We start from the raw sequence: 13,010 nt of genomic DNA, 5'->3' as shown, positions 1-13,010 counted from the left end.
ATGAGCGGCGGGGCGCGGCCGGGACGGCGGCAGAGCTCGGCCCGCACCCCCCCGGCCATGAGCGGCACCCCCGGGCCGGCCCCGCAGCCCCGGGCCGGCCCCGCACGGCCCCGCACGTCCTTCCTCATCCAGGACATCCTCTGCGACGAGCCCCAGAGGGCCGGCAGCAGAGGGAATGCGGAGCTGGGAGCGGCCAGCGAGGAGAGCAGCGGGGCCAGCCGGGGCCCGGGAGGGTTCCCCGGGGGTCCCCATCCCCCCGGAGCCGCGGGGACAGCCCAGGGACCCGAGACAGGTAACGGGGGAGCGGCGGAGGGGAGCGCTGGGGCGGGCATGGAGCGGGGATGGAGCGGGGATGGCTGTGCTTGGGTCAGGGAATGGATCAGGGATTGATCAGGAATGGATCAGGGATTGATCAGGAATGGATCAGGGAATGGATCAGGAATGGATCAGGGAATGGATCAGGAATGGATCAGGGAATGGATCAGGAATGGATCAGGGAATGGATCAGGGAATGGATCAGGGAATGGATCAGGGAATGGATCAGGGAATGGATCAGGGATTGATCAGGAATGGATCAGGGATTGATCAGGAATGGATCAGGGAATGGATCAGGAATGGATCAGGAATGGCTGTGCTTGGGACAGGGAATGGATCAGAGATGGATCAGGAATGGATCGGGAATGGCTGTACTTGGATCAGAGATGGATCAGGAATGGATCACGAAAGGCTGAGCACAGGTCAGGGAGTGGATCAGGGAATAGATCAGGGATGGATCAGGGATGGTTGTGCCTGGATCAGGGCTGGATCAGGGCTGGATCAGGGCTGGATCAGGGATGGATCAGGGATGGATCAGGGAGTGGCTCAGGATCCAGACCCAGCTGCTGGAGCCACTCTCGGATTGAACTCCTGCAATGTCGGAGTTGGAGCAGAGGAGAGTGAGGAGTTCAGAGACTGAGGGAGAGCCTTTCCCCGCTGCCCCAAAGGGCTCCAGGCTCCAAATCTGCCTGAAACGCTGCTAAAAACCCCAATTTGGTGCATTTCCACAAAAGCTTGGGAAAAAATTCCCTTTAACACAGATCCCAGAAAAGGCACCTTGGGCAGGGGGGGAACAGCAGCACCCCAAAATCCCAGTGGGACACGGGACTTTGGGACAAGATCTCTGAGAGGGGACTCAGCCTTTGCCTGCCCGAACACCCCAGGCCGAGCTCGAACAGCCCCAGATCCTTCTGGAATTCTCCAGCGCCGGCCCTTGCTCCCACAGCCCTGCCGGGGGAATTTTGGCTTTCCAGCCCAGTTCTATCCACAGAAATTCCGACATAAAAGCTCTGGGATTCCAGAGACAACCAGGATTCACAAAATTAGGAATGCAATCCCTCGGGTTTTTCTTGAGCTTCTGTTCACACCTGAAGAAAATGAAGGGAGAAATGGCCAAAAGCCAAAAGAATTGGCTGATTCCATTGGGATAATGCTCCAGAAGGGATTAAACTCCAGAAATAAATTATCTGAGGGTTTCAGCTGCTGTGGGTGAGACTTCCCTGGAGCTCAGCACCTTCCTGGCTGCTGGCTCTGGTGATCCCTCGGGAAATAACTGGAGATCCCAGGCCAGGTCTGAAGTTTGAGATGTAAAGGGTTAAAAGTGCCCTAAAACCTCTGGCATTGCCCCGGAGTTCTGGGATGGAAAAGGCAGGAATTCATTCCCTGCTCTGCCCCAGAACTGAGCAGCCTGAGGATTTATCTCCTTTGGGAATCCTGGTTTTCCCACAGGGAAGATATTCCAAAGCAGGGCTTGATATGAATCCTGTAAAAAAAATTCCTTTGATGCCATTTTGGACATAATAACAGAACTTTGGGATTTAGGGAAACCTCCACCAGCACTGGAAAACATCCCTTTGGGGGAATTATCCTATCCTACCCTACCCTATCCTGGGATTTTATTCCATTCCATCCTATCCTGTTGAATTTGGGGATATTATTCCATCCTATCCTATTTTATTTGGGAATATTATTCCATCCTATCCTGTTTTATTTGGGAATATTATTCCATCCTAGCCGATTGAATTTGGGGATTTTATCCTATCCTATCCCATCCTATCCTACCCTATCCTGGGGTTTTATTCCATTCCATCCTATCCTATTTAATTTGAGGATATTATTCCACCCTATCCTATTTTATTTGAGGATATTATTCCATCTTATCCTATTTTATTTGGGAATAATATTCCATCCTATCCTATTTTATTTGGGAATATTATTCCAGCCTATCATATTTTATCTGGGGATATTATTCCTATCCTACCCAATTCCTATTCCTATTCCTATTCCTATTCCTGTTCCTGTTCCTGTTCCTGTTCCTATTCCAGCACTGGAAAATCTCCATTTTTGATGATTTTATTCTATTCTGTTCTATTCCTGTCCCTATTTCCATCCACCTCTTGGTTCCCTGTTCCCATGGAATTCTGGAGGATATGAATTCAAACCTGTGATTTAGGAAGAGAAAACTCCCCACAGTGACTCTCACACCATTACAGTAAAACGTAGGAAATATGGGAAATGGGAATGGAAAAAGGGAATGGAAAATGGGAATAGAAAATAGGATTTTTTTCCTCTCTGAAAGGAGGAAAACCAAGTGGTTTTGGAGGGATTTTTTTTTTTTTTTTTCCCGAGTGGGAATTTTTGTCCAAGTGAGAATTTTTGTTCAAGTTGGGAATTTTTGTCCAAGTTGGGGATTTTTGTCCAGGAGGGATTTTTGTGCAATTGGGAATATTTTGTCCCGGTGGGAATTTTTTTTCCGAGTGGGAACTTTTTTTTCTGAATGGGAATATTTTGTCCAAGGAGACATTTTTGTCCAGGTGGGGATTTTTTCCTAGTGGGAATTTTTGTCCTGGCAGGAATTTTTGTCTTGGATGGGGATTTGTGTCCAAGTGGGAATTTTTGTCCAGGTGGGAACTTTTTTTCTGAGTGGGAATTTTTGTCCAGGTGGGAATTTGTGTCCAGTAGGGATTTTTGTCCAAGTGGGAATTTTTGTCCAAGTGGGAATTTGTGTCCAAGTAGGAATTTTTGTCCAAGTTGGGATTTTTGTCCAGGTGGGAACTTTTTTCCTGAGTGGGAATTTTTTTCCAAGTGGGGATTTGTGTCCGAGTGGGGATTTTTCTCCAAAGTGGGAATTTGTGTCCAGGTTGGGATTTGTGTCCAGGGGATTTTTTCCAAGTTGGGATTTGTGTCCAGGCGGGGATTTGTGTCCAGGTGGATTTTTATCCAAGTGGGAATATTTTGTCCCAGTGGGAATTTTTTCCGAGGAGAATTTCGGGGAATATTTTGTCCAGTAGGGATTTGTGTCCAGGACAGTGGAATTTTTGTCCGTGGATTTTTTTCCGAGTAGAACTTTTTTCGGTGGAATATTGTCAGGCAGGAATTGTGTCAGCAGGAATTGTGTCCAGGCAGGAATTTTTGTCCAAGTGGGAATTTTTGTCCGAGTGGAGATTTTTCTCCAAGGTGGGAATTTGTGTCCAGGCGGGGATTTGTGTCCAGGTGGGATTTTTATCCAAGTGGGAATATTTTGTCCCAGTGGGAATTTTTTTTGCGAGTGAGAAATTTTTTCTGAATGGGAATATTTTGTCCAAGTAGGGATTTGTGTCCAGGCAGGAATTTGTGTCCAGGTGGGGATTTGTGTCCAAGTGGGGATTTTTGTGCGAGTGGGGATTTTTCTCCAAGGTGGGAATTTGTGTCCAGGTTGGGATTTGTGTCCAGGGGATTTTTTCCAAGTTGGGATTTGTGTCCAGGCGGGGATCTGTGTCCAGGCAGGAATTTTTCTCCCAGTTGGGATTCGTGTCCAGGTGGGGATTCGTGTCCAAACGCGGATTTTCCCAGCGGTTCTTTCCCGTTTTTCCCTGCCCAGAGGCGCCGCCGGAGCCGTTCCCGGCCGAGCGCGGCCCCGCCGCGGCCCCGCCGCCCCCCCGGCCGGGCAGGCGCTCCCGAGCCGCCTTCTCGCACAGCCAGGTGATCGAACTGGAGCGCAAATTCAGCCACCAGAAATACCTGTCAGCCCCGGAGAGAGCTCACCTGGCGCGGCACCTGCAGCTCACCGAGACCCAGGTGAAGATCTGGTTCCAGAACAGGAGGTACAAGACCAAGAGGAAACAGGTGGTGGCCGGCATGAGCCGCTTGGACTCGCGCCAGGAAGCGCCAGAATTCCCGGGAATGTCGCTGCTGGCACTCAGGGGTGCCTGGCCCTACCTGCCCTGCCTCTACTACGTCAATTCCTGGAGCCCCTCCTGGTAGAAATGGCTTTTTTAGGTGGTTTTCCCAAAAATCCAGAGGGGAGGGATTGCAGGGACAGCGTTTCGTAGTGGCAGCGTGGAATTGTCTCATCACTAACACTGAAATAACCAAAGAAACAGCCCAAAATGTTAATAACAATTAATTCAGTGTTGGATTGCAGTGCTCTGGGAATTCCCAGGGAATCCGTGGCTGCTCCATCCCTGGAAGTGCCCAAATCCAGGCTGGAGCTGAGATCACCTGGCCTTGCCTGCCCTCCTTGTGCTGTGTCAATTCCTGGAGCCCCTCCTGGTAGAAATGGCTTTTTTAGGTGGAAAAATCTGGTTTTTCATAAATCCAGAGGGAAGGTAACAGCATTTTGTAAATGGCAGCGTGAAATTGTCTCCTCACTAACACTGAAATAACCAAAGAAACAGCCCAAAATTTAATATCAATTAATTGGGTTTTTGGTTGCAGTGCTCTGGGAATTCCCAGGGAATTCATGGCTGCCCCATCCCTGGAAGTGCTCAAATCCAGGCTGGAGCTGAGATCACCTGGCCTTGCCTGCCCTGGGAAATTCTTGGAGCCTCTCCTGGTTTTTGGGAGGAAAATATCCAGTTTTTCCTTAATTTCAGAGCAGAGGGATTGGCAGTGCTGGCAGCTCAAAGTTTGCTCCTCACTAACACTGAAATAACCAAAGAAACAGCCCAAAATGTTAATAACAATTAATTCAGTGTTGGATTGCAGTGCTCTGGGAATTCCCAGGGAATCCGTGGCTGCCCCATCCCTGGAAGTGCCCAAAGCTGGCCTGGATGGAGTTGGAGCCCCTCGTGGTAGAAACTTCATTTTTAGGTGGAAAATGTAATTTTTTTCCTTAAATTTGGTGTGGTTTAACTCTGTGTTGCTCTTCCTGAAGCAGTTAGGGGTGGGATTTTCAGTGGCAGCACAAACTCTCTGGCCACTAACACTGAAATAACCAAAGAAAAACCAAACTTTTCATATCAGTTAATTCAGTGTTGGATTGCAGCGCTCTGGGAATTCCCAGAGAATCCATGGGTGCCCCATCCCTGGAAGTGCTCAAATCCAGGCTGGAGCTGAGATCACCTGGCTTTGCTTGCCCTGCTTGTGCTGCATCAATTCCTGGAGCCTCTCCTGGTAGAAACCTCATTTTTAGGTGGAAAATGTAATTTTTTCCCTAAATTTGGTGTGGTTTAACGCTGTGTTGCTCTTCCTGAAGCAGATTAGGGATGGGATTTCAGTGGCAGCTCTGGCCACTAACTCTGAAATAACCAAAACCAACCCAAATTAAATATCAGTTAATTCAGTGTTGGGTTGCAGCGCTCTGGGAATTCCCGGGGAATCCGTGGCTGCCCCATCCCTGGAAGTGCCCAGCTCCCTTCCCCAGCCGGAGGTGCCCCGGTGCCACCCTGAGGGACAATGGGGCAGTGACAGACGCGCTTTGCATATCCGGGTTTGGCCCTGCCGAGCGCTCCCGGGACTGGCACAGCAGCAAATCCCGGCCGCGGCTGCGAGCTGGGGGGGCCGGTTGGGCTTTTCCAGCCCCGGGATTCCATGGATCCGCCCAATTCCCAGCGCTGGGACACCGCAACAGCCACAGCTTGATCCCAAGGAGTCATTTTTAGGGGGAATTTCCCATTTGCACTTCCAGAACAGCAAAAATTCAAAATGTCAAGAACTAATTATACTTAAAGTCTCATCAATTCCACAAGAAAGGGAGCTTTCATTTATTGTTTCCTTTTTTTAGATGGAAAATATCCTTAAATTTGGATACGAAGGAATATTTCCTTAAAGGAATTCTTCCTTAAATGAATTTTAATGGAATTTTTCCCAGCTGGAAATGCATTTTCTCAGCTGGAGTAACTCAGCAAACTCTGCTGGTGCAGATTTAATCTCCTGGGGTTAAAATCCACCGAGGTTTCTTCCCTGGGAAGCTCCAGGAGCGTTCCTGTGATTCCTGCTCTTGCCATGAAACTGAACATTCCCTCCTGGAGCAGGAAAACGCAGCCAGCAGAGAACGGGAAGGAGCTGCCCGGATTTTCCCCTTTCCCACCGGATTTTTTGGGATTTCTCTTTCATCTGCCGAACCCTCTGAGCTGCCAGGCCGAGGAGGCAAAAATTCCAGGGGGAAAAGAGCAGGGAGGGGAGGGGAGGGCAGGGAGTGGAGGAGAGCCGGGCTCAGGAGCGGGGAGTTTTTCTCTCTCGCTATCGGAATTTCTGCGCTGCGGAGGCCGAGCCGTGCCTGGGGATCGCCTCTTTCGGGAAAGAAACTCTGGAGAAATGTAACTTTTCCTATCTCCAGCTCCACTTTTCTGCCAGTGCCGGGCACCCCCCGAGGATCCCGGACTGCAGAGGGAAGGACAGAGGGAAGGACAGAGGGAAGGACATCTCCTCTCGCTGTTGCAAAATGTTCCCATACCCGCTCTCATCCACTGGCAACAACAAAAATCCCTTTATTCGCCTCAAAAAAATCCTTTCGTGTCTCCCCCGCGGGCACCGCCTGCCCAAACCCCTCGGGCACCGCCTGCCCAAAGCCCGCGGGCACCGCCTGCCCAAAGCCCGCGGGCACCGCCTGCCCAAACCCCGCGGGCACCGCCTGCCCAAACCCCGCGGGCACCGCCTGCCCAAGCCCGCGGGCACCGCCTGCCCAAACCCCGCGGGCACCGCCTGCCCAAAGCCCGCGGGCACCTCCTGCCCAAAGCCCGCGGGCACCGCCTGCCCAGAGCCAGCGGGTTTCACTCCCGGAGCCTCGGGGTGGCTGGAACGGGCTCGGAAACCGAGCTTGGGCTAAAACCGGCTCGGACACCGAGCTTAAGGTAAAACCGGCACGGACACTGAGTTTAAACTAAAGCCAGCTCGGACAGGCACGGGCACCGAGTTTTAAGCTAAACCCAGTTCACTCAGGCACGGACACCGGATTTAAACTAAAACCGGCACGGACACAGAGTTTAAACTAAAACCAGCTCGGACAGGCACGGACACTGAGTTTAAACTAAAACCGTCTCGGACACCGAGTTTAAACCAAAAACAGCTCGGACAGGCACGGACACCGAGTTTAAACTAAACCCAGCTTGGACAGGCACGGACACCGAGTTTAAACTAAACCCAGCTTGGACAGGCACGGACACCGAGTTTAAACTAAACCCAGCTTGGACACCGAGTTTAAGCTAAAACCATCTCGGAGCATCCTGCACCGCACGGGCTGGGATGGGAGCGTTAAACTGGGAGGGACTGGGCTGGGAAAAGGGGATTAAACTGGAAATGAGATCTTTGCTGGGAATGAGATCTAAACTGGGAAATAAATCTAGACTGGAAATTCAATCTAAACTAGATCGCAGATCTGAACTGAAAACTAGAACTAAACTGGAAATGAGACCTAAACTAAAATGAGATCTGAACTGAAATTAGAATTAAACTGGAAATGAGACCTAAACTGGAAATGAGATCTGAACTGGAAATGGAAAATAAAGCTAAACTAGAGATCTAAACTGAAATTAGAACTAAGCTGGAAATGAGATCTAAACTGGAAATGGGATCGGAAATAAAAATGAGACCTAAACTGATAAAAATCTAAGCTGAAAATAAAATCTAACCTAAAAATTGAGATTTAAATTGGAAATGAGACCTGAACTAAAAATGAGATCTAAACCGAGATTAAAATCTAAACTAAAATTGAGACCTGAACTAAAAATGAGCTCCAGGCTGGATTTCCTGGGGGCTTTGGGGGAAAGGTCTCTGCCACAGCCGATTTTTGCTCCTGCTCGGGGGCTCCAAGCCCAAATCTCCTGGCGGTGCTGGAGGTCCCAGACCCCCCAGTTCTGGGTTTATCTCGGGTTTTATCTCGGGTTTGATCTCGGGTTTATCTCACGTTTATCTCTGGTTTCATCTCGGGTTTATCTCGGGTTTTATCTCGGGTTTGATCTCGGGTTTATCTCACGTTTATCTCGGGTTTTATCTCGGGTTTGATCTCGGGTTTGATCTCGGGTTTATCTGGGGTTTAATCTCGGGTTTTGTCCTTGGTTTTGGCCCCGTTCCCTCCGCCCTGGGACCCTCTGGAATAAACCTGCAGGAGCTGGGCCAGGAAGGAGCGGCTGCCGAGGGTTTCTGTCCCGGGTTTGGGGTTTTTATCCCGGGTTTGGGGTTTTTATCCTAAGTTTGAGGTTCTTTCCATCCCTGCTCGTGCTGTGAGTGACCCCCAGCAGCACCAAAACCGGGACACAACTCCCTGGAGTGAGGTTTGAGTGAGGACTCATCCCCAAATCCTCATCCATCCCCATCTTTAGGTGCTCAGCACCCAACCCTGCCCCACCCCTGCTCCAGCCGGGCCAAAATCATCCCTGAGCACCCCGATCCCATTTCCAGCTGATTGTTCCCCAAAACTTGGAGTTCCTAAGGGAAATTCTTTCCTGACCACCCCCAAACCCCACAATTCCAGCACCATCCCGGGTTTTGGAAGCCCCATCCTGGTTATTTCTGCTCCTGCTTCCCACAGTGCTGCAATCCCAGACTGGGGCAGGTTTGGGTTTTTTTAGGACCATAAATTCAGGGATTTGTCCTGGGAATCCTCACTGTGGGGTGGGTGGGGAGGGACTGACCTCGGTCCCGGCTGTCCCCACCCTCCCTCCCTCCCTCCTGCTGCTCTTCCCAGATGGAAAATCAACCCCAATCCCTGCCTTGCTCCCAGGTTCAATTTCTATTCTGTAAATGAAAAAAACCCAAAATTACCAAAAAAACCCCAAAGCAGGAATGAAATGGGAAAGGGAGCAGGGGATGGAGCCCAGGGCAGCCCTGCAGACCCCTCGGGGGATGGGCAGAGCTCCTCCCAGGGATGGTTTGTCCCAGGACAGCCCCGGGCCCAGCCTGGGTTTGGGAATTCCTGCTGGATCCTCTGAGCACCCCCTGCTCCCCCATGCGGCTGCACCCCGAGATGGGCAAACAGCAAACGCAGGTGGGATCCTGCCGGGAACTCCGGGATGAGCCCGGCTGGAGCGGGGATGGGGCAGCAGCCCCAGATCAGCCCCGGCTCTGCTGGGAGGAACCCCCCGGCTGCCTCAGCCCTGCCCTCCCTCCTCCCCTACCATCCCATGGACACAAATCCCACTTCCAGCCAGCTTTCCCTTCATTCTCCAAGCACAAAACAGGACACACAAAAAGGGAGGGTCGGTTGGAGAAGGAAATCCCTGGGGAATGTGAAGGCATCGATCATTCCCAGAGGATAAAGATCCCCCTGATTGATGGGGACCGGGAAAATCCCACAGCTGACTCCAGAGCCGGGGGGCCGGGCCTGAGGGAGCGGAATTCCCGTTTGGGCCCAGGTGGGAAGGGAAAATGTCCTTTAAATCCCTCCTGATCCTGGGGGTTATCCCGGGGATGGAGCTGACACAGCGCTGCCCTGCTCGGGGCCAAATCATTCCTTTAAGGGATCAAAAACTCCCAAAAAACACAAAGGGAGGGAGGGAGGGACGGACAGACAGAAGGAGGGAGGGAGGGAGGGAGGGAGGGAGGATGGACGAATGGACGGACGGAGGGACGGAGGGAGGGAGGGAGGGACAGACGGAGGGAGGGAGGAAGGAGGGAGGGAGGGAGGAAGGAGGGAGGGAGGGAGGGACGGACAGACGGACAGACGGACAGACGGACAGACGGAGGGAGGGAGGAGGCTGCCTGCGGCCAATGGAGCTGCCGAGCAGCCTTTGCAGGGCCTGAGCCGCATTCCTGGCAGGAGCGCTGGGACCGGAGCCAAGGAAGGCTCGGCTGGAGGGCTGGCAGAGCCCTGGGAACGGGTTTGGGATGGAGCTGGGGAGGGGTGGGGAGGGCAGGGACACCCCCGGGGCTGCAGCAGGGAGGGAAAGCTCTTGGGAATGGGAATGGATCCTTTGGGATGTGGGGATCCTCCAGGGGAGAGAGGGAAAGCTCTTGGGAATGGGAATGAACCCTTTGGGATGTGGGGATGTTCTCCCAGGAGAAGAGTGGGAAAAAGCTTTCAGGAATGAGGAGGAATCCTTTGGGATACTTTCCCAGAAGAAGAGCAGGAAAGCTCTTGGGAATGGGATTAAATCCTTTGGGATGTGGGGATGTTCTCCAAGAAAGAGCAGGAAAACTTTCAGGAATGAGGAGGAATCCTTTGGGATGTAGGGATGTTTTCCTAAGAGAACAATGGGAAAGCTCTCAGGAATGAGGAGGAATCCTTTGGGGTGTTTTCCCAGAAGAAGAGCAGGAAAGCTCTTGGGAATGAGGAGGAATCCTTTGGGATGTGGGGGTGCTCTCCCAGAAGAATGGAGAATCTCTCAGGAATGAATCCTCTGGGATGTGGGAATGATTCCCCAGAAGAGCAGGAAATCTCTCAGGAATGGGAATGACCCCTCTGGGATGTGGGAATGATTCCCCAGAAGAGCAGGAAATCTCTCAGGAATGGGAATGACCCCTCTGGGATGTGGGAATGATTCCCCAGAAGAGCAGGAAATCTCTCAGGAATGGGAATGACCCCTCCGGGATGTGGGGGTGTTTCCCAGGAGAGAGGGAAGCTGAGCCACGAGGACACCCCAGCCCTGGAAGTGCCCAAAGCCTGGAGGAGCCCCAGGGACAGGGAAAAGTGTCCCATGGGAATGGGATGAGCTTTAGGGTCTCTCCAACCCAACCCATTCCAGGATCCCACGGGGATTTCGAGCTCTCCAGATCCCTCAGGGATTTCCAGGGCTGATCATTCCCGTGGTGGGAGCTCCTGTTACCCCTGGGAATTCCTCATGGATCCACTGGGGCCTCCTCCACCCTGGGAAGCAGCAAAGCCAAAGGGATTCAGGGAAGAAGGGGAAAATCCAAGTGGAACAATCACCCAGGCAGATTTCCACAAAGAAAAAAGGGGAAAAAGGAGAAAAGGGGCTTGGGGAGGTGGGAAATGCAGCTTTGGGGGGTGGCATTCCCATGGGAAACCCCTGCAAACACCCCAGGGGAATTCCTCCTCTTCTGTCACAACCTGGGCACCTCAATTCCCAAAAAACTGCAAAAAGCAGGGAGAAATCCTGGGAAAAATCCCTGGAGGTGCTTCCAAAGCCAGCAGGAATTTGTGGTGGTCGCTGCCAGGAGGGAAAGTTGGGAGATGAGTAAAGGAATTTTATGGGAAAAGGGGTTTGGGGCATTTGTGTGGGAATGTTCCGAGCTCGGAGCCAAGGGAAGGGTCTGGGGTGGGTTTGGGGTTTTGTGGGTGTCCCTCATCCCAAAATGGGAAAGGGAGGGATAAAAGGACCTGGGAATACTCTGGGAATGGGGACAGGGAGGGGTGGAAAGCAAGGAAAAGGGGTGGGAATGAAGGAAAAAGGGTGGAAATTTTAAAAAAGGGGCAGAAATCAAGGAAAAAAGGGTGGAAATTAAGGAAAAAGGGCAGAAATGAAGGAAAAGGGGTGGGAATTAAGGAAAAAGAGGTGGAACTTAAGGAAAAGGGACAGAAAGCGAGGAAAAGGGGTGGAAAGCAAGGAAAGAGGTGGAAATGAAGGAAAAGAGGTGGAAAATAAGGAAATATTGTGGAAATAAAGGGAAAATTGTAGAAATTAAGGAAAAGGGGTGGAAATGAAAGAAAAAGGGGTGGAAATTAAGGAAAAGGTTGGGAATCAAGGAAAGAGGTGGAAATAAAGGAATAGGGGTGAAAATTAGGGAAAAAATGTAGAAATTAAGGAAAAGGGGCAGAAATCAAGGAAAAGGGGTGGAATTCCAGGGAAAAGGGGAGAAATTAAGGAACAGGGGTGGGAACCAAGGAAAAGAGACAGAAATCAAGGAAAAAGGGTGGAAATGAAGGAAAAGGGGTGGAAATCCAGGAAAAAAGGTGGAAATGAAGGAAAAGGGGTGGAAATTAAAGAAAAGGTTGGGAATGAAGGCTGGGAGCCAGGACCCGGCTCTCTCTCCCCCCAGACCCCCCTGAGGAGCCGGGGCTGTTTCCCACCCCGATCCCAACCCTTCCCTCTGCCCTGGGGATTTCACAATCCAATCCCTGCCCCTGAAATTCCCATTTTTCCCTCCCTGCCAGGCAGAGCTGCAGCCCTGGGTGATCCCGGGGGAGTCGGGCTCTCCCTCGGGCCCGGGAGCTGCCAGGGACAGCAAGGACACCAGGGAGGCTCCGGGAATTTCCCGCTGGATGCCGCTGGAGGCGGGGGAGGATCCTCCCGCTTCTGTTCCCACCGAGGGCTTTTCCCAGCGCTGATTCCAGGATTTCCAACGCAGGATCCTCAGGGATTTGGCCCCGCAGCCGGGGCTGGGTTTGGGATTTCCTGCTGGATTGGCCCTGCCAGGATCATCCTGCTGAGCATCCCTCTGCTCCCTCATCCAGCTGCATCCCAAATTTTGCTGCCCCAAACAGCAAAGTGCAGCTGGGCCGGGTTTGGCTGTCCCAAAAATCTCATCCAGGGGTTTTGGGGAAGGCTGGAGTTCAAAAAATAATAAAGGTGGTAAAACTTCAGAGCAGGGTCCAGACATCCCCTCCAGCCCTGGGTTCCCACCCAGAGATTCCAGGGGGATGTTCCCAGGTATTCCCAGTTTGGTTTGCCATGGAAGAGTTGGGATCTCCCAGAAATCCAGAGGCTGGAGTGGGAGCTCAAAGGAGGAGAAAGGGAAACGGGATCCTGTCCTGGGAATGGGATCCAGCCCTGGGAATGGGATCCAGCCCTGGGAATGGGATCCAGCCCTGGGAATGGGATCCAGCCCTGGGAATGGGATCCTGCCCTGGGAATGGGATCCAGTCCTGGGAATGGGAT

General features: G+C 51.9%; 1 protein-coding gene across 1 annotated transcript; it reads left to right on the top strand.

Moving 5' to 3' along the window:
- On the top strand, positions 1–4,278 carry NKX3-1 (NK3 homeobox 1). Its single transcript, XM_030230511.2, has 2 exons — positions 1–292; positions 3,896–4,278. Exons 1-2 carry the CDS (start codon positions 1–3, stop codon positions 4,276–4,278), a joined length of 675 nt encoding a protein of 224 aa, XP_030086371.2.
- The last annotated feature ends 8,732 nt before the right edge of the window (positions 4,279–13,010 follow it).

The sequence above is a fragment of the Serinus canaria genome, chromosome 22 (assembly GCF_022539315.1).
Source record: "Serinus canaria isolate serCan28SL12 chromosome 22, serCan2020, whole genome shotgun sequence".
NCBI classification, from domain to species: Eukaryota; Metazoa; Chordata; class Aves; order Passeriformes; family Fringillidae; genus Serinus; species Serinus canaria.
This window is presented reverse-complemented; position numbering and strand designations above follow the sequence as displayed.